General features: G+C 43.2%; 2 protein-coding genes across 5 annotated transcripts in view; one reads left to right on the forward strand and one right to left on the reverse strand.

Moving 5' to 3' along the window:
• Window positions 1–1396: 1396 nt before the first annotated feature.
• ubiad1 (UbiA prenyltransferase domain containing 1) lies at window positions 1397–14807 on the reverse strand. The gene is made up of 2 exons (XM_048561018.2): window positions 14157–14807; window positions 1397–2967 (listed from the first exon to the last, which is right to left on the reverse strand). Exons 1-2 carry the CDS (start codon window positions 14662–14664, stop codon window positions 2483–2485), a joined length of 993 nt encoding a protein of 330 aa, XP_048416975.1. The 5' UTR covers window positions 14665–14807; the 3' UTR covers window positions 1397–2482.
• A 160-nt stretch (window positions 14808–14967) lies between these two features.
• mtor (mechanistic target of rapamycin kinase) overlaps window positions 14968–19059 on the forward strand; it is a 366257-nt gene continuing 362165 nt past the window's right edge. For 3 of the 4 annotated variants that reach the window (XM_048561201.2, XM_048561202.2, XM_048561204.2), the window contains exon 1: window positions 14973–15072. The gene's annotated coding sequence lies outside the window, so the exon portion shown is untranslated. Of the gene's footprint in view, window positions 15073–19059 lie in introns of all 4 variants that reach the window. The other variant, XM_048561203.2, reaches the window with a different exon arrangement.

Below are 19059 nucleotides of genomic sequence, written 5' to 3' on the forward strand. Positions count from 1 at the left end.
GTTCTGTCAAGTTGCAGCATAACTTATCTATCCTTATACGCAATGTCCCTTCCAATGAAGGCAAGCATGCCTTTTTTACTACCTTATCTACCTGTGCTGCCACCTTCAGTGATCTGTGAATCTGCACAGGCAGATCCTTCTGTATATCAATACTCCTAAGATTTCTGCCAGTCACTGTATAATTTCCACTTGTACTTGGCCTTTCAAAATGCAACACCTTGCATTTGTCTGGATTAAACTCCATCTGCCATTTTTCTGCCCATGCCTCCAACTGATCTATATCGTGCTGTACCCTCTGACAATCGTCCTCAAACTTACTAATTAGGCCAGCGTACTGTTTCTTCTGAATCCAGTATGTAGACCACGACAAAGGTCCCAGCACTGATCCCTAGGACACACTAGTCTCAGCCCTCCATTCTGAAAAGCTTCTTTCTGCCACTAATTATTTAAGGCAACAGAAATTAAAGTTCAATTATTAACACTCCCTATAAGTGGGAAATGGATATTGTAGTGATTGATTGATTGATTAGATTAGATTCCCTGGTGTGGAAACAGGCCCTTCGGCTCAATCTTTGAATATAACATATTTCTCCATGAAAACATCCTTGCATTGAAAAGAAAATGAAAAGGCAAGAGACCATTCTCTTTATTTAACATCAATAGTATCTTCTCCAATCACTTTGTGAAGATAAATATTCCGCAGCACAAATCATCCAGGGGTGGAACAGATGCGTACTTCTACAACTTCCCATGGAAATGCTCCACTGATGTTGAAACAATACAAGAGAAAGTCCTTATGTAGCAAGTTTCAAATGGAGAGAATTAAGTTTAAAGTGAATTATGTCCAAAGTATAAAATTAGAAATTTAAAAATGAGATCCTCAAAATAACAAAATACCAAGCTTTTATGTATGAAATAGGACAAATTAACTGGTTGTCCTAAATCGAATGGTCCCAAAAATGTTTATTTCCCTGAAAATTATGAAGCTTTTCAATTTTACTGCCATTGTGAATCTAAAAAGGAGGTTTGAGCAGGAGAAAGTTCTTGCATTGCTGACACTCTTTCTTCACATTTTAAAGTGAAGAAATATATTTCTGTATGTTGACTGAAAAACCAATATACCTCATGCAGTAATTAAATCAGTGCTTTCCAAACCTTTAATTGTGACATGATTTTGAGACTTGAAAATAATCATGACCTCTCAGTGAGAAATGCAAGACTGGGGAAGAGCTGAGAGACCACTGGAAATGTGTGTGTGCGTGCGCGCGTGCGCCCACGCGCAGGGGGGGGGGGGGTGCGGTGAGACAAAACTCCAAGGCTGCCATAGAGCTCATGAATTCACATTGCACTTTCGGGCAACTCTGACTTAGATAACAACAAAAGGATCACTGGACCTCGAAGTAGGCCAACTAGCAGCACAGCAAAAGTAGCAGCTTTTGGCCACTCACTGCCCCACGCATTTCCCAGATGTCCAAGAGGTTGTTAATTAAATTGAACAGTTAACTCTAGGGTGTGTAAAAGGTAAACAAGAATCCATTTATTCCCTTCAAATTTAATGCACAGGCATTTGAAATCTTTTACAAAGTCAAATGACAAATATTAAATACTTCATGTTCCAAACTACAAGTTTACCTTTCAAAGTCTTGCCAAGCTGCTTACCTGCCTTTCAATCTCCTTTTAATGATTAAATTTATGCATTTCGAACATAACTTAAAAATATCAGTCCTTATGAATAAGGAGAGCAGCTTATAATAGAATAAAAAAAGTAACAAAATGCAATTACAATTAAGTTCAAACAAAAGCAAAAAAGCAACACTGAAGTTCTCTCAAATTAGATGGAGGTCACAAATTGAAATTATTTCCTAGGACCAGTTTTGTCAGTACAAAATCTGTATGTGTGCTAAAAATTCACATTTTTTGCATTACCAGACACCAATTGTGCAAATTATAAATTTGTCCATTACAACTGTCACCAAAATGAAATTATATCACAAGCCATTTACAAGCTATGTCAGTCCTCCATTATTAACTTGTTAATGTTTAAATTAATACTACTATCAAGACATAGAAATTGGATGACCAATTCAAGTTTTCATTATCCATAATTTTATACACAAGAACAAACTATACAAGGGATTAGGTCTAATGAATCAAAATCTAATGTAGCCTGAGTTTAAATCCACTTGTGAAATAATTTCCCACCAATGATGACACTGAAAACATGGGCCATTGTGTACGTTTGCAAATTGCTATCCTGGTGTCAAAACTATTGTTTAAAAAGCACACTGCGTGCCAAACAATTTTCATGTGCAAACTGCACGTTTGCTAAGGAGTGGGAGTAGCTGCAAAAAGTTCACAAATTTTTGCTTAAAAGGAAGAGAGACTTAATTAGAACACGTACTGTTCCAGCTTTTCTACTTTAAGAAAGCTTCAGCAACTTCAATTTTGAAGTTTGAAGTATAGAAAAGGAGTCTGCACCATTTTAGTTTGGTAAACTTCCAGATGGTGCTAACAAAATGGCAAAAACATAGAACAATCCTAGAAAAAGATTCAGTTTTGCAGTCATCTGGGGAATTTTGGCATAACATTGGCACCGAAATTGCCGCTCAAGTGAAAAGGCCAAAGGTACAGTCAAAAGTGGTAATGCAAGGCTGACTGTATATCGAGTTGCTAATATACAGAATATCACATAAGGTACGAATATCAGCACGTTATACACAATGTAAGATAACGTTGGCCCAATAATGATAGCAAAGGTGACAATCCCAGCCTGCTTATCAGATTCCATGTCTCTGGTATTGTTACTGTGCAAAATGGCTTCCGTATTGAGTGCTAAAGGAATTGCATAAAGTAGTGGTGAAATGGCCAAGTAACCGACTTGCACGGAATAGGCAAACATCACAGCTAATGGTCCAAAGGTGATCAGAATGATGATATCACCGAGAGCAAAGTATTTAAATCCAATACCTGCAAGTCCAAAAGGAGAAAAGATTTAGAATAAATTTTGAGTATACTCAAATACATTAAATTGTAACACGGCATATAGATGACTAATCTAATTACGTCCACTGAATTAGATGGGACCTTATTTTAGAAGAAGAAAACCTATAAATTTTCTGATGAAGAAGGGTCTAGGCCCGAAATGTCAGCTTTTGTGCTCCTAAGATGCTGCTTGGTCTGCTGTGTTCATCCAGCCCCACACTTTGCCATCAATGAGTCAGGATACGGTTTTAAAAACAGATGCAAAAGGTATGACATGAAAGTTGGCTAAGCATCATAAGCAATTAAAAATGCCTAAACAACATTTGCAACAAGATAGTTGAAACTGAAACAACAGACCTGCAGAAAAGGCAAGAACAAAGGAGGTTACCCAAAACCCATTACGCAAAGAGAAACTAAGGAATCCCTTTGTTTCAAGGTATCCAGAATGATTTGACAATGGAGGGATCACAATTCTCTCCAATTTGTGCCAATAAACAACCATCACTTATAAAGACCATGTCTTTTTCTCTGTTGCTTCTCCCACCACCCCACCCCTCCGCAAAACTGTGGACTGAAATAGGAAAAGAACTGTTTTAATGTAGATCATTTGCAAAGATTCCTGCACGGTTTGAAAGCAAACATTACTATATTCATTACAAACACTCCTATAGCTCTAGGTTATGGCAGTGTTGGCAGAATAATTGGAGCAGAGGTGTTGCTTCATGATGGAGCTTTGGTTTGAAACAAAAGTTGATAGGTTTATGGACTGGTAGCCATTTATTGATGTCAAATGCTATTTGCTCACCAACAACCATATGACTGATTCTCAGGCAACAGGGCAGCTTGTGGTTGGGAATAAAACAAAGAGAATGATCTGATCCCTACCAGTTGTACATGTTCTTTGCAGTCAAAACCTACTTTAAAAGGTGAAGAAAACCAGTTTATCTGTTCTTCAGCAAGTGCTATAAGTTTTGATCTTTTAAAATTGATATATTAGAGAGATATTTTATAGTGAACCAGCCACCCAATGTCTCTTGCAAGCCAGTAGAAACATTCAAAAAGAAAGCCTATAAGAAACCTTCTAACCAACCAGAACCAAAGTTCCAAAACAATGCAACCGTTTATAATCCTAAAATTAAGGGAAATCAGCTTCAACACTGAAAATACTTCAAAAAGGAAAAACTTTTACAGCCACAATTTTTTTCTGTCCTTCATCTTGGTTTGCCCAAAACTAGAGGCCTGTGACCAGCAGTGTGTCACAAGGATTGGTGCTGGGTTCACTGCTTTTCATCATTAATATAAATGATTTGAATGTGGACATAGGAGATATGATTTGTAACTTTGCCAAACTGGAGATTTAGTAGACAGTAAAGACGATTATCGAAGAGTACTGCCAGACCTTGATCGATGGGCCAATGAGTGGCAGATGGAGTTTAATTTAGATAAATGTGAAGTTCTGCATTTTGGAACAGCAAATCAGGGCTAGACTTACACACTTAACGGTTAGGTCTTGGGGGGTATTGCTGAAGAGGAGCTTGGAGTGCAGGTTCATAATTCCTTGAAAGTGGAGTTGCAGGTAGATAGAATTGGGAAGGCGGCATTTGGTCTGCTAGCTTTTATTAGTCAGTGCACCGAGTATAGGAGTTGGGAGGTCATGTGGCTGGACAGGACATTGGACAGGCCAGTTTTGGAAAACTGTGTGCAATTCTAGTCTCTTATGCTATAGGAAGGATGTTGTGAAACTTGAAAGGATTCAGAAAAGGTTTATGCTAATGTTGTCAGGGTTGGAGGTTTGACCTAAAGGGAGAGGCTGAATAGGTTGTGGCTACTTTCCCTGGAATGTTGGAGGCTGAGGGGGTGGCCTTATAGAGGTTTGTAAAACCTTAAGGGGCATGGACAGAGTAAATGGACAAGGTCTTTTCCCTGGGGTGGGGGGACACCAAAACTAGACGGCACAGGTTTAGGGCAAAAGGGGAAAAAATTTAAAAGGGACCTAAGGGACAATGTTTTCATGCAGAGGCATCGCATGATTGGAATAAGCTGCCAGAGGCTGATATAGTTACAACATTTAAAAGGCATTTTGATGGGTATATGAATAGGAAAGGTTTAGAGGGATATGGACCAAATGCTGGCAAAAGGGACTAAATTTATTTAAGATATCTGGTCAGCATGGACGAGTCGGACTGAAGGGTCTGGTTCAGAGTTGAGCATCTCTACAACTCTAAGAGTCAACTAAACAAATCTTGTGAACAAAGATTACTGAAGTGCTTTAAATTTTCCTTCTGTCTGTGTATTCTTTCCTGTGCATGTGTATGTGTATACACGTGCATGCATTTATGTATGGGGGAATTTCTAAGTTGTTTATAATTTTAGTTAGTCGTGTTAAATGTGGGCAGTTTGTTAAGTATGGAAATCTGTTCTGTGCCATCAGCCTGGGCCTGAAAAATCAGGTAAATTGGGGAATCCTTGTAAACATATTATAGAATCTTTAACTTCTGTGATGATTTTGGGAGTAGCAGGACAGTGCACTTGCCCAGTGATTTGCAACATTGAACAAAACCTCCCCTGTGGAGAATTAAAATTATAAAGCTTGTCTGTCTGTTACAGAAGGCAGTAACATCAATGAATGTAGGATGTAATCAAAGTACAGAAGCTCTCTTCGAACAGTCTTATCAAGCTCAGATCCTGTGTCTGTTACAAGGTGAAGTACAGATGTAGAATTCTAAATTAAAATGCACTTCAAATCCTGTAGCACTCCCTCCGGAAATTACAAATTACAGTTTAAACGAAATTGTCTCAACCAGCTTGGCCACAACTCGACTGGAGCTTCAAGACCAACAACCGAAAATAAAGCTATGTTTTTGTGGACTTTAACATTTTTCCCCAATTCTACTGCACCTTAACGTGCGAGCAAACAGAGCAACTTGCAGGGTAGTGTCTGCATATGCTGTGGGATTTGAGATGGTTTTAACCTAATAACACTCACCCTTTTAATATTTTAAAAACCGCCTTTCATAAAACAAACTTATTAGATGCTCTCTGAAGAAATCCAGCTGGATTGCTTCTTACGTTTACATGGCCAACTTGTAATGAACTGGGACATCACATCATTTTAGAAATTCAGACTCTAAGTTCACCAGCAAAGACAGAAATACATTCATTCCTCTTGACTTGATGGTAACACTCAAGTACACAGTCACGATAGCATTTAACCAAAACAAAACCTCAGAAACTGACTACCTGTTATTCAGTTATGTTCGAGTTGAAAAATTTGATTCAACATGGTTTCAACACAAAGTATCCCTGCAAGATAATAAAGACATTATCTGTCCCAATGTTTAAGTCCTAAAACATTGTAAACACACAATGTATTCAATTTGAAGCAACTTAGATTATATAGATCTACTGTACTAATTGCTCAAGTTTTTACTTATTCATTCATGAAATGTGGCCATTGCTGACAATACCAACATTTATTGTCCATCCTTCACTGTGTTGATTATTTGAATCCTTCAACTGTTAGAATCCATGTGGTGTAAGTACCACCTGGTGTAAAGGTCCATTAACAGCAACGGAACAGTGATCTAGTTGCAAGTCATGACTGTATGTGACTTGGAAGGAAACTCTCCTCCCTCCGGATGCCTAACCTGAAGAAGTAACCCGCCTCCCTCTGGACAAACCTCAGGGGATCTCTCTCCCACTGCAACTCTCTTGTAATCTCTTCGGCCACCTATCATCTCCTCTATCCATCTTCGATCCGCCTCCCCCTCTGTCCCTATTTATTTCAGAACCCTCTCCCCCTCCCCCTTTTCTGATGAAGGGTCTAGGCCCGAAACATCAGATTTTGTGCTCCTGAGATGCTGCTTGGCCTGCTGTGTTCATCCAGCTCCACACTTTGTTAACTTGCACTTGTTGCTTTCTCTTAAGTCATAGAAGCCACAGGTTTGGAGGTTGCTTTTAAGAAATTTTTGCTAAGTTGTTGCAATGCATCTTTTCAATGGTAAGTATTGCAGCTACTGTAGACTAATTTGGGGAATAAACACACCAGACCAATTGCTGACCAACTGGGTTACTTTGTAATGGGTGATGTTGTTGGTGCTCCACTCATCCAAACAAATAAGGAGTATTTCCTAATTAACAGCTTGTAGACAGGACATCAGAAGAGATACTTGCCAAAGAATTCCAAACCCTTGACTTGCTGACTAGTCTTTATGTTAGTCAGTAGTTATCTCCAAGATGTTGATGATATGCCTTTGAAGGGGAGGAGAGAAACCTCGATTACCCCTTGTCCAAAATGGTCATTGCCTTGTAATTACAACACTTGACATAACAACACTTGCGATTTTTCAGCCCAAGCCTGAATATTGTCTAGGTCTTGCTGCTTGCAGACACAGGCTGCTTTAGTATCTGGAGAGTTGCAAATGGTGCTGAACATTATGCAGTCAGCAACAAACTTTTGCAGAAAGGTCTCTGATGCAACAGATGAAATGACCGGACACAGGATATTGTCCTGAGGAACTCTTAGAATGTGTACTGGGACTGAGGTAAATGGCTTTTAACTACACAGCCACCCTTTTAATTAAAGTTTTGACTTTATCCAGTGGAGAATTTCCCTACTTATTCCTATTAACATTAACTTCGGCAAGTTTCCACGATGCCACACGTGGTCAAATGCTGTCTTTACGTCCACAGCTTTTACTCTTGCCCCACCTCTTGGAATGTCAGAACAAAACATGAGCAGCAATTAAGCTATCAACAAATCACTGTAATAAATCCCTCTTTTCTTCTGGGCTGATATACAGCTAACTGATGCACGTTAATATGTCTTACAAGCATGCATTAAAAAAATTCCCTTTTCAACACAGCCGGAACAGCTATGGCAGAGCAGGAATTCCCCCTGTGCAAACGCCAAAATGATTAGCTCATCTTTGGAATCAAGGAAATAAATCTTATAGCAGTGTTCTTATTTATACAGGCTATTTTCTACTTGGCGTCAAATAGGATAATGGTAAAAGGGAGAAGTTAATGAATATGCTATTTTTGATAATGAAACTTTGATTTTTAAACAGCTTTTGGATTTAACTATATGCATGCATTATTTGCATTCCTTTGACTGTTCACGCAATTACTGGCAGCTGCATTATACTTTGCATTCAAATAAAGTTGCTTTAATTGATGAGCTGTAACTTAATTTTGTTGCCCTGTACTGGAACAGGAGTGGGAAGGATGGTAACTCTGCTCTGCGGAGCTGTCCAAAGATGTCAGCAGCCCTGCCCTTTTCATGATGATTCCACTCACATCCAGCCAATATTCAAGTAACCTCAACTCCCACCTATACCATGTAGCAAGTAATGTCAATTACACTTTTCCAGTATACCCCAGAAATATCAGCAACGGCCGCTCCTCTCATCTTTTCCAATAGACACAGCACCATATTGGCGCTCTCTCATAAGTGCACGCCTCAGTGACAGAAAAAAAGAACAAAGTGCATAAATGTGGAAGGGTGTGAGCACACAGGAGGTATAGAGCTGAAGCAGACATATGCTGGTACAGAATGAAATTCAAGAACAAAGGAAACCGAGAAAGTCGAAAACAACTCAGGCAGAACAATGGAATGGAAAATCAAGCAGTTTTGCATCTCTGTAGTTGAATTTTTATCATAATTCAGGATAAATTTTCAGTACAACTTTAGCATTATTGCAAAGCATAAATCATTTGTACAATAACGCTTGTGTGTTAATATACTTTCAGCAATATATATTTACAGCACAATGTCCTTGACTACTTTGAAAAAGGTTGCACATTCATGAACTTGGGAACTCATGGAAAAAATTACAAACCTGTTGCAAATGCACATTACAAATTTGGGACAGAATACATCTTAAGTATCTTCTATTGTAATTTAGTTCCAAAATTAAGCATTTAGGAATTAAAATATGGGATAACTAAGGACTGATTTAGTATATGGAAAGAGCTAAAATACAGACTTGATATTTACTCTTTATACTTGCCAATTTAAAAATAAAGGAATCTTGGAAGAATACTCTTAGCAGGCATTTAACCTGTCTGGCACATCTCTTCGACTGAGCTTTCCAAATAGTCCCAGTTCTTACAGCAGTAAGAATTTTATCCTTTCAAGCATTTGCCAAATTATCCTTTGAATGTTACTTTTTAAAATCGACATTCTCAAACAAAAAACCGCCTCGGGTAACCTGGTTCATTTGCAATGACCTTAAAATCTGTGTCCTGTTATTCACCTCTTTCCCATCGAAAACTGTCTGTCCGTTATTTTTTTCCTCAAAACCATTCATGATTTCAAGCACCTTTATCAAATATCTTCCCAACACCTCTATTCCGAGAGTTCAGCTTCTCCACTATTTTTATATAACCCATATTCCACCAATCTAGCTGGTAACTTCTGCAGGAATGATTACACCTTGGTAAAGCGTGATAATCAAAACTGAACAAAACACACCAAAATTAGCTGTGGCCCGGAAGGGGCCTTAGGCATTCTCTGCTCTTTGCAATATTTTGCTGTCATTTGTCCCTCTGTCCAGTTTTGATGCTGCCCACCTGTACAGTCACTCTCTGGCTACACCCATTCTGTTCTCAGGGTTTGCTTTTTATCACCAGGATAATACTTCACCTGAGATCTAACTATCACGTTACTTCGGTTTACTGTCATTTCTTGCTTTGCCCCAGATTCAAGTCAAGAATCCACATGCTCTTTTGTCAGTCTTCACAGTTTCCAAAGCCACATTCAAAGTTTTATCCTTCTATTTCTGCATACAATTTAGTTGACATTACACCTGCTCATTCTTCCTCTTAAGATCATAGGTCTGTTCATTAAATTTCATCTGCCAGAGGTCTGTCCACATTTTAACAATATTCATCGTCTAGAAGTCTGTTGCATCTTCATTGATTGTTCATGACATTACCAAGTCTCATTTGGTTGGAAACACCAAAAGGACATGGAGAGTTTTGATATTACTGATGTTCATCAAAAAGAGGAATAGTCCTAATACTGGGGTAATAGGACCTGCAGAAGCTGGAGAATCCGAGATAACAAGGTCTAGAGCCGGTTGGACACAGCAGGCCAAGCAGCATTTTAGGAGCAGGAAAGCTGATGTTTCAGGCCTCAACCCTTCATCAGAAATGGGGGAGGGGGAGGGGGTTCTGAAATAAATAGGGAGGTGGGGTGGGGGGGGGGAAAGAGGCGGATCGAAGATAGATAGAGAAGGTAGATGGAAAGGACAAGAGAGTTGTATGGGAGAGAGATCCCCTGGGGTTTGTCTAGACGGAGGGGGGTAACTTCTTCAGCATAGGCATCCTCTGAAGAGGGTTCACTGTGGGATTAAAATTGTATCAGAGATAATAGGAACTGCAGACGCTGCAGAATCCAAAATAACAAGGTGTAGAGCTGGATGAACAAAGCAGGCAATGGGCTAGGCCTGAAATGCTCTGACGCTGCTTGGCCTGCTGTGTTCATCCAGCTCTACACCTTGTTATCTATAGTCCTAATACTTCCTATTTCCTGCCCTTTACAATCACTATCCTGGACTATATCCTAAGATAAAGCAAGCCTGTCATTATTAGAGATAATGGGAACTGCAGATGCTGGAGAATTCCAAGATATTAAAATGTGAGGCTAGATGAACACAGCAGGCCAAGCAGCATCTCAGGAGCACGAAAACTGACGTTTCGGGCCTAGACCCTTCATCAGAGAGGGGGATGGGGAGAGGGAACTGGAATAAATAGGGAGAGAGGGGGAGGCGGACCGAAGATGGAGAGTAAAGAAGATAAGTGGAGAGAGTATAGGTGGGGAGGTAGGGAGGGGTAGGTCAGTCCAGGGAAGACGGACAGGTCAAGGAGGTGGGATGAGGTTAGGGGGTGCGGCTTCGGGTGGGAGGAAGGGATGGGTGAGAGGAAGAACCGGTTAGGAAGGCAGAGACAGGTTGGACTGGTTTTGGGATGCAGTGGGTTGGGGGGGGGGGGGGGGGGGGGGGAGAGAGAGCTGGGCTGGTTGTGTGGTGCAGTGGGGGGAGGGGACGAACTGGGCTGGTTTAGGGATGCAGTAGGGGAAGGGGAGATTTTGAAACTGGTGAAGTCCACATTGATACCATATGGCTGCAGGGTTCCCAGGCGGAATATGAGTTGCTGTTCCTGCAACCTTCGGGTGGCATCATTGTGGCACTGCAGGAGGCCCATGATGGACATGTCATCTCGAGAATGGGAGGGGGAGTGGAAATGGTTTGCGACTGGGAGGTGCAGTTGTTTGTTGCGAACTGAGCGGAGGTGTTCTGCAAAGCGGTCCCCAAGCCTCCGCTTGGTTTCCCCAATGTAGAGGAAGCCGCACAGGGTACAGTGGATGCAGTATACCACATTGGCAGATGTGCAGGTGAACCTCTGCTTAATGTGGAATGTCATCTTGGGGCCTGGGATAGGGGTGAGGGAGGAGGTGTGGGGGCAAGTGTAGCATTTCCTGCGGTTGCAGGGGAAGGTGCCGGGTGTGGTGGGGTTGGAGGGCAGTGTGGAGCGAACAAGGGAGTCACGGAGAGAGTGGTCTCTCCGGAAAGCAGACAGGGGTGGGGATGGAAAAGTGTCTTGGGTGGTGGGGTCGGATTGTAAAATGGCGGAAGTGTCGGAGGATGATGCGTTGTATCCGGAGGTTGGTAGGGTGGTGTGTGAGAACGAAGGGGATCCTCTTAGGGCGGTTGTGGCGGGGGCGGGGTGTGAGGGATGTGTTGCGGGAAATACGGGAGACGCGGTCAAGGGTGTTCTCGATGACTGTGGGGGGAAGTTGCGGTCCTTAAAGAACTTGGACATCTGGGATGTGCGGGAGTGGAATGTCTTATCGTGGGAGCAGATGCGGCGGAGGCGGAGGAATTGGGAATAGGGGATGGAATTTTTGCAGGAGGGTGGGTGGGAGGAGGTGTATTCTAGGTAGCTGTGGGAGTCGGTGGGCTTGAAATGGACATCAGTTACAAGCTGGTTGCCTGAGATGGAGACAGAGGTCCAGGAAGGTGAGGGATGTGCTGGAGATGGCCCAGTTGAACTGAAGATTGGGGTGGAAGGTGTTGGTGAAGTGGATGAACTGTTCGAGCTCCTCTGGGGAGCAAGAGGCGGCGCCGATACAGTCATCAATGTACCGGAGGAAGAGGTGGGGTTTGGGGCCTGTGTAGGTGCGGAAGAGGGACTGTTCCACATAACCTACAAAGAGGCAGGCATAGCTGGGGCCCATGGCCACCCCCTTAGTCTGTAGGAAGTGGGAGGAGTCAAAAGAGAAGTTGTTGAGTGTGAGGACGAGTTCAGCTAGGCGGATGAGAGTGTCAGTGGAGGGGGACTGGTCGAGCCTGCAGGACAGGAAGAAGCGGAGGGCCTTGAGGCCATCTCCATGCGGAATGCAGGTGTACAGGGACTGGACGTCCATGGTGAATATGAGGTGTTGGGGGCCAGGGAATTGGAAGTCCTGGAGGAGGTGGAGGGCGTGGGTGGTGTCACGGACGTAGGTGGGGAGTTCCTGGACCAAAGGGGAGAAAATGGAGTCCAGATAGGTGGAGATGAATTCGGTGGGGCAGGAGCAGGCTGAGACGATGGGTCGACCAGGGCAGGCAGGTTTGTGGATTTTGGGAAGGAGATAGAAACAGGCCGTGCGGGGTTGGGGAACAATGAGGTTGGAGGCTGTGGGTGGGAGGTCCCCTGAGGTGATGAGGTCGTGAATGGTGTTGGAGATGATGGTTTGGTGCTCGGGTGTGGGGTCATGATCGAGGGGGCGGTAGGAGATGTCATTATTACTACTTTCCAGTTCATGAAAAGGTGTCATTATTACTACTTTCCAGTTCATGAAAATTTCTGCTGTTTGCTCTTCTACCTCCTTTGGTCTGGTGCCTAGTATATACACTTGGCAGCAAGCCGTGCCTCAATTCTATGAAAAGACTATCCTAAATCCATGTGCGTCATGCCTTTCTAGAGAGTGAAATAATTTGTTTGATCAATACTGCCACCTCCCTCTTGTCTTTTTTCTTATTCTATTTTTCAGAATACCTCTTAGCCCAGAATTTGAAGTTTTCAAGCCTCTCCTCCTTTGAATCAGGTATGTTACTCTCAGCTTACTATGGGATGTGAGACAATTTCTCTTACAATTAAATGTAGAAAAATGTGTTATTATGCAGAATTTGCCTTTTAATCACAAGAATAATTACAGAAAAAAAGGCAATTGTCAGTTAAACTACGAGATAGAAATTGGTCATTCTTAACAATAGACATATTTGAGCCATTCTGCATCTCATTTCCTTCTGTGGCAATAGGTAACAAAGTCAAACTAGGGAAGTTACAAATGAAAACAAGCAAAGGAGACAGCAACATTATTTGCCAATCACTATTTCTTTTGAAATAAAAATAATTCAGCTCTGATGAAAATTGTCTCTCTCTCACATTCATACTGATTTACCCACACAGTTTCAGATTTCCAAAATTCATATTTTTAAAAACACATCAAGTTAATACATGTGGTTTTCAGATAGCTTATTAGGCATCTAGGCATGAACAGAAACCAGCCGTATCACTTTCAAAACTATTTTTCCAAAACAGCAAGCAGCAAAAGTGAGTTAATAGAAATGGATGGATAGAGGATAGAGGGGTCTTTTCCCTACTGTTGGGGAGTTCAAAACTAGAGGGCGTAGATTTAAGGTGATAGGGGAAAGAGTTAAGAGTACCTAAGGCATAACTTTTTCACGCAGAGTGGTGCGGAGTTACCAGTGCAAGTAGAGAAAGCAGGTACAATTACAACATTTAAAAGGCATCTGGATGGGTGTGTGAGTAAGAGTTTAGAGGGATATGAGCTAAATGCTGGCAAATAGGACTAAATCAGATTGAGATGTTTGGTTGACGCAACACAAGTTGGACCGAAGGATCTGTTTTTGTTCTGCATGACTCTATAACAAAACAACACAACGACAAAATATTACAATTAACAACTGCTCATGCTGGAAATCTGAGACAAAAAGAGAAATTGCCAGAGCAATTCAACAAGTCTCGTAGTATTTGCGGAGCGAAAACAGAGTTATCTCTTCGAGCCTGGCGATTCTTCTTCAGAGCAAAATAAGTGAATCGTCTCCAGCTAAAGGTCTAAACTGAAATAAGGGAACATCCTGCTTCTTTTCCTTCTTACTTACCTCCCGTGTACAGAAAAGAGCTGGATAGGCCACCGAAAAAGATCAGAGCTAAGTGCTCAAGTTTGAGTTTGCACAAAAAGTAGAGGGAACAGGCGCAGAGGCAGCCCAGAGTGTAGAGGCAGGCTCCGAACCGCACCACGTCCTGTGGCTCTAGGATCCGGTCCACCAGGGTCCGGTCGTCGCTCTTCTTATGATCGATGCCCCTGCTGAAGTCGTAATAAGTGTTCACTAGGTTACCGGCTGCGTGTACGGCCAGCACGGCCAAGGCAGCCAGTAGGGAAATGGTCAGATCGAGCTCGCCCAGATTCTTGTAAGCCAGGGCCGTACCCAGGGCAACAGGGGTAAGCGAGGCGCTGAAGCTCCAGGGCCGCAGTGCAAGCACATACGCGGCGCACTTCTGCTTCAAGCTCCTGCCGAGACCCTGCACCACTTCCCTGTCCACAGCGGGGATCTGCATTCTCGACTCGGCGTCCACTTCCATCTGCTTAGCCTCCCCATTCTCTTTCATCCTCGGCCCGTCTCACCTACTCTCCAGTAATCACCGGCTGACAACCGCCATCTGCCAACAAGCCCACATCGCAGGAAAGTCACGACCTCAAACCGACATGCTACACATGCGCAAATGCTCAACCGTCTGGAGAGTGGGAGGAGACCGGTCCGCGCGACTGTAACGGAATTCCTCGCGCACACCCACATGCGCATTGATGACTGCGACTCGCTTTCACTAACGTCATGGTGAGCCGCCCTCCAGCACATGGTAGCGCACCTGATTGGTTCACACAGATGTCAATCACCTGCGCGCTGTGCCTGAAGATCATTTTATTTCCTTTCAATATGGCAGCTTATATGGAGTAGAATTGTCAATTTACTTTGAAGTGAAGAATTTATGCTTTATTTATTGTAATACAACAAGAGAGTAAGTATACTTGGATGGTTATCCGTTATGATTATTTAAGTGTAAAATTCCAAGCGGCTAGGTTATAAAAATATCTTTCGGTGCTATTTGTAAGTTTTCTGGTGTATGTTCCAGAATTGAAGTTTGATAGATTTTGGGTTTATTATCATTTATAATTCATTGTCAGACAGTATCTCTAACTGATGAGCAAAGAAACGCATTTCAGAAAAAAAACTCCAGCATTTAGACAGAACGTAACACCCCAACAAGCAGCCTGATTGCAAAAACAGAAAATGCTAGAAAAAGCTCAGCAGATCTGGCAGCATCGGTGGAGAGAAATCAGACCCAGTGTTTCGGATCGAGTGATCCTTCTTCGGAACTCGACCCGAAACGTTAACTCTGATTTCTCACCGCAGATGCTGCCAGACCTGCTGAGCTTTTTCAGCAATTTCTATTTTAGTTTCTGATTTACAGCATTCGCAGTTCTTTCGATTTTTAAATAGCTTGGTTACCTATGGTAGATCATCTGTTTCACAGAAATAGAAAACATTACCATAATTCAATAAAGACACGAGGACATTCTGAGTGTTCTATTTACACATTAGAGGCGAAAAATGTGAAAAGGTGTTTTTTTTTTAAACAGGGGTGTATACTATTACTTTTAATGAGTCCGATAGGCCTGTTATTTCAAAATCTTTTATATATTTGGAACATGTCTGTTGGTTGGTTTTAACATTTATTTTCTAAGTTGCAAACTTATCTCTAATAGCTTTTTTGTCCTTATTTAAAGACTGCTTAGCCAAATATAAGACTCTTTTGAGACAAGCTTTCTCTTTGTTAAACTACATTTGTGAGATGAACAAGGTAGAAGGAAAAAAAAATTGAGAGACAGTGGCATTCCTGGCAATATAAATACTTTGAATTGTTGTAACTCTACTTCATGATGCTCCTTTATAGATCCTTACAAGTCCTACTGCAGCAAATTAAAGGATGGTGTTCTTATGAAGTGCCTTGGGACAATTATATTAGACACTGCTTAAAAGTTATTGTTTCTTGACTTTCTGTTGGTCTGTTTGATCTGTGTCACCTTTTGAGGGCTTGATTGGTTAGCGGGTGACATGATCATTTGAGGGGAGGCAGCAACATTGTGTTCATGTCACTGGCCTGGTAATTAAAAAAATGTTGTAAAATCCAGCTGACTGAAACCCCTCACCCACAACGTTCACCTGCAAGAGTGGCTTGGCAGTAGTATGACTGAGTTGGATGGGTCCAAAAGGACGTAGCTGCTAGATTGGGTCTGCAGCAGGCGGTGACGGAACCAACAAGAGGGGGAAAAATGCCTTGACCTTGTGCTTACCAATCTGTCAGCTACAGATGTATTGGCCCGTGACAGTATTGGTAAGAGTGACCACCTCACAGTTCTTTGGGAGGCGAAGTCCTGCGATCATGTTGAGAATAACACATTGTGTGGCACCGCCATTGTGCTAAGTGGGACAGACTTCAAACAGATCTAGCAACTCAAGACTGGGCATTCATTAGGCACTGATAATGGGAACTGCAGATGCTGGAGAATCCAAGATAACAAAGTGTGGAGCTGGATGAACACAACAGGCCAAGCAGCATCTCAGGAGCACAAAAGCTGACGTTTCGGGCCTAGACCCTTCATCAGGGAGGGGGATGGGGAGAGGGAACTGGAAATAAATAGGGAGAGAGGGGAATGCGGACCGAAGATGGAGAGAACACAAGATAGGTAGAGAGGGGAGTATAGGTGAGGAGGTGGGGAGGGGATTGGTCAGTCCAGGAGGCGGGATGAAGTGGTAGGTAGGAAATGGAGGTGCAGCTTGAGGTGGGAGGAAGGGATGGGTGAGAGGAAGAACAGGTTAGGGAAACAGAGACAGGCTGGGCTGGTTTTGGATGCAGTGGGGGGAGGGGATGAGCTGGGCTGGTTTTGGGTGCGAACCCAGCGGAGGTGTTCTGCAAAGCGGTCCCCAAGCCTCCGCTTGGTTTCCCCAATGTAGAGGAAGCCACACCGGGTGCAATGGATACAATATACCACGTTGGCAGATGTGCAGGTGAACATCTGCTTGATATGGAAGGTCATCTTGGGGCCTGGGATAGGGGTGAGGGAGGAGGTGTGGGGGCAAGTGTAGCACTTCCTGCGGTTGCAGGGTAAGGTGCCAAGTGTGGTGGGGTTGGAGGGGAGTGTGGAGCGGACAAAGGAGTCGCGGAGAGAGTGGTCTCTCCGGAAGGCAGATAAGGGTGTGGATGGAAAAATAGCTTGGGTGGTGGGGTCGGATTGCAGATGGCGGAAGTGACGGAGGATGATACGTTGGTTGGTGGGGTGGTATGTGAGAATGAGGGGGATCCTCTGGGCACGGTTGTGGCAGGGGCGGGGTGTGAGGAATGTGTTGCAGGAAATGCGGGAGACGCGGTCAAGGGCGTTCTAAACCACTGAGGGGGGAAAGTTGCAGTCCTTGAAGAACATGACATCTGGGATGTGCGGGAGTGGAATGCCTCATCTTGGGAGCAGATGTGGTGGAGGCGGAGGAATTGGGAATAGGGGATGGAATTTTTGCTGGAGGGTGGGTGGGAGGAGATGTATTCTAGGTAGCTGTGGGAGTCAGTGGGCTTGAAATGGACATCAGTTTCTAGCTGGTTACCTGAGATGGAGACTGAGAGGCCCAGGAAGGTGAGGGATGTGTTGGAGATGGCCCAGGTGAACTTGAGGTTGGGGTAGAAGGTGTTGGTAAAGTGGATGAACTGTTCGAGCTCCTCTGGGGAACAAGAGGCAGCGCCGATACATTCATCAATGTAACGGAGGAAGAGGTGTGGTTTGGGGACCTACACAGGTCAAGCACAAGAGTGCAGAAGATAAAGCTGAAGTATTTGCAGCAATTTTCAGCTAGAAGTTCCGTGTGAGTGATCCATCTCTGCCTCCTGCAGTGGTCCCCACCATCACAGTTTATGAGTCTTCAGCCAATTGGAATCACTCCACATGATATCAATAAATGGCTGGAGGTACTGGATACTGCAAAGGCTATGGACCCTGACAACAGTCCAACAATAATAGTGAAGATTGTGCTCCAGAAGTTGCCACTCCCTTAGTCAAGCTGTTCCGGTACACTTCAACACTGGTATTTACCCGACAATGTGGAAAATTGCCCAGATATGTCCTGTATGTGAAAAGCAGAACAAATCCCAACCTGGCCAATTACTGCTCCATCAGTCTAATCTGGATCATCAGTAAAGGGAAAGTGTCATTAACAGTGCTATCAAGCAGCACCTGCTCAGCAGTAGCGACGCTCAGTTTGGGTTCCGTCAAGGCTGCTCAGCTCCTGAACTCATTACAGCCTTGGTTCAAACATGGACAAAAGAATTCCAGAGATGAGGTGAGAGTGATAGCCAAGGTTTCATTGTACTGACTGTGGTATCAAGGATCCCTAACAAAACAGGAATCAATGGGCATCAGGGCGCAAACTCTCTGCCAGTTGGAGTCATACCTGGCACATCAGAAGTTGGTTGTGGTTGTTGAAGGTCAGTCATCTCCGCTCAAGGACACTCTCTGAAGGAGTTCCTCAGGATATAGTCTGCTTCAGGCAATGTTCAAATACAACAAGATTTGGGCAATATCCATACTGAAGCTGACAAGCAGCAAGTAACATTTGCACCACACAAATACTAGGCTATGACCATCACCAATAGTAGACAATTTAACTACTGCCCCTTGACATTCAATGGTGTTACCATCACTGAATCCCCCACTATCAACATCTTAGGGTTACCATTGACCAGAAACTCAACTCGACTTGCCACGTAAATATAGTGGCTTTAAAAGCAGGTCAGTGGCTTGGAATACTGCGGTGAGTAATTCACCTCTTGATTCCCCAGAGCCTGTCCACCATCTACAAGGCACAAGTCAGGAATGTGGTGGAATACTCCCCACTCGCCTGGATGTGTGCAGCTCCAACAACACTCAAGAAGGTTGATACCATCCAAGACAAAGCAATA

This window comes from Stegostoma tigrinum, chromosome 28 (genome assembly GCF_030684315.1).
Source record: "Stegostoma tigrinum isolate sSteTig4 chromosome 28, sSteTig4.hap1, whole genome shotgun sequence".
In the NCBI taxonomy this organism is placed as follows: Eukaryota; Metazoa; Chordata; class Chondrichthyes; order Orectolobiformes; family Stegostomatidae; genus Stegostoma; species Stegostoma tigrinum.

Excerpts from the sequence above, each read along its gene's own strand:
- ubiad1 (XM_048561018.2), bottom strand. The coding sequence starts at position 14,664 with ATGAAAGAGAATGGGGAGGCTAAGCAGATGGAAGTGGACGCCGAGTCG. Across the intron at positions 2,968-14,156 it reads CTCTTTTCTGTACACGGGAG|GTATTGGATTTAAATACTTT; the intron begins GTAAGTAAGAAG and ends TTGGACTTGCAG.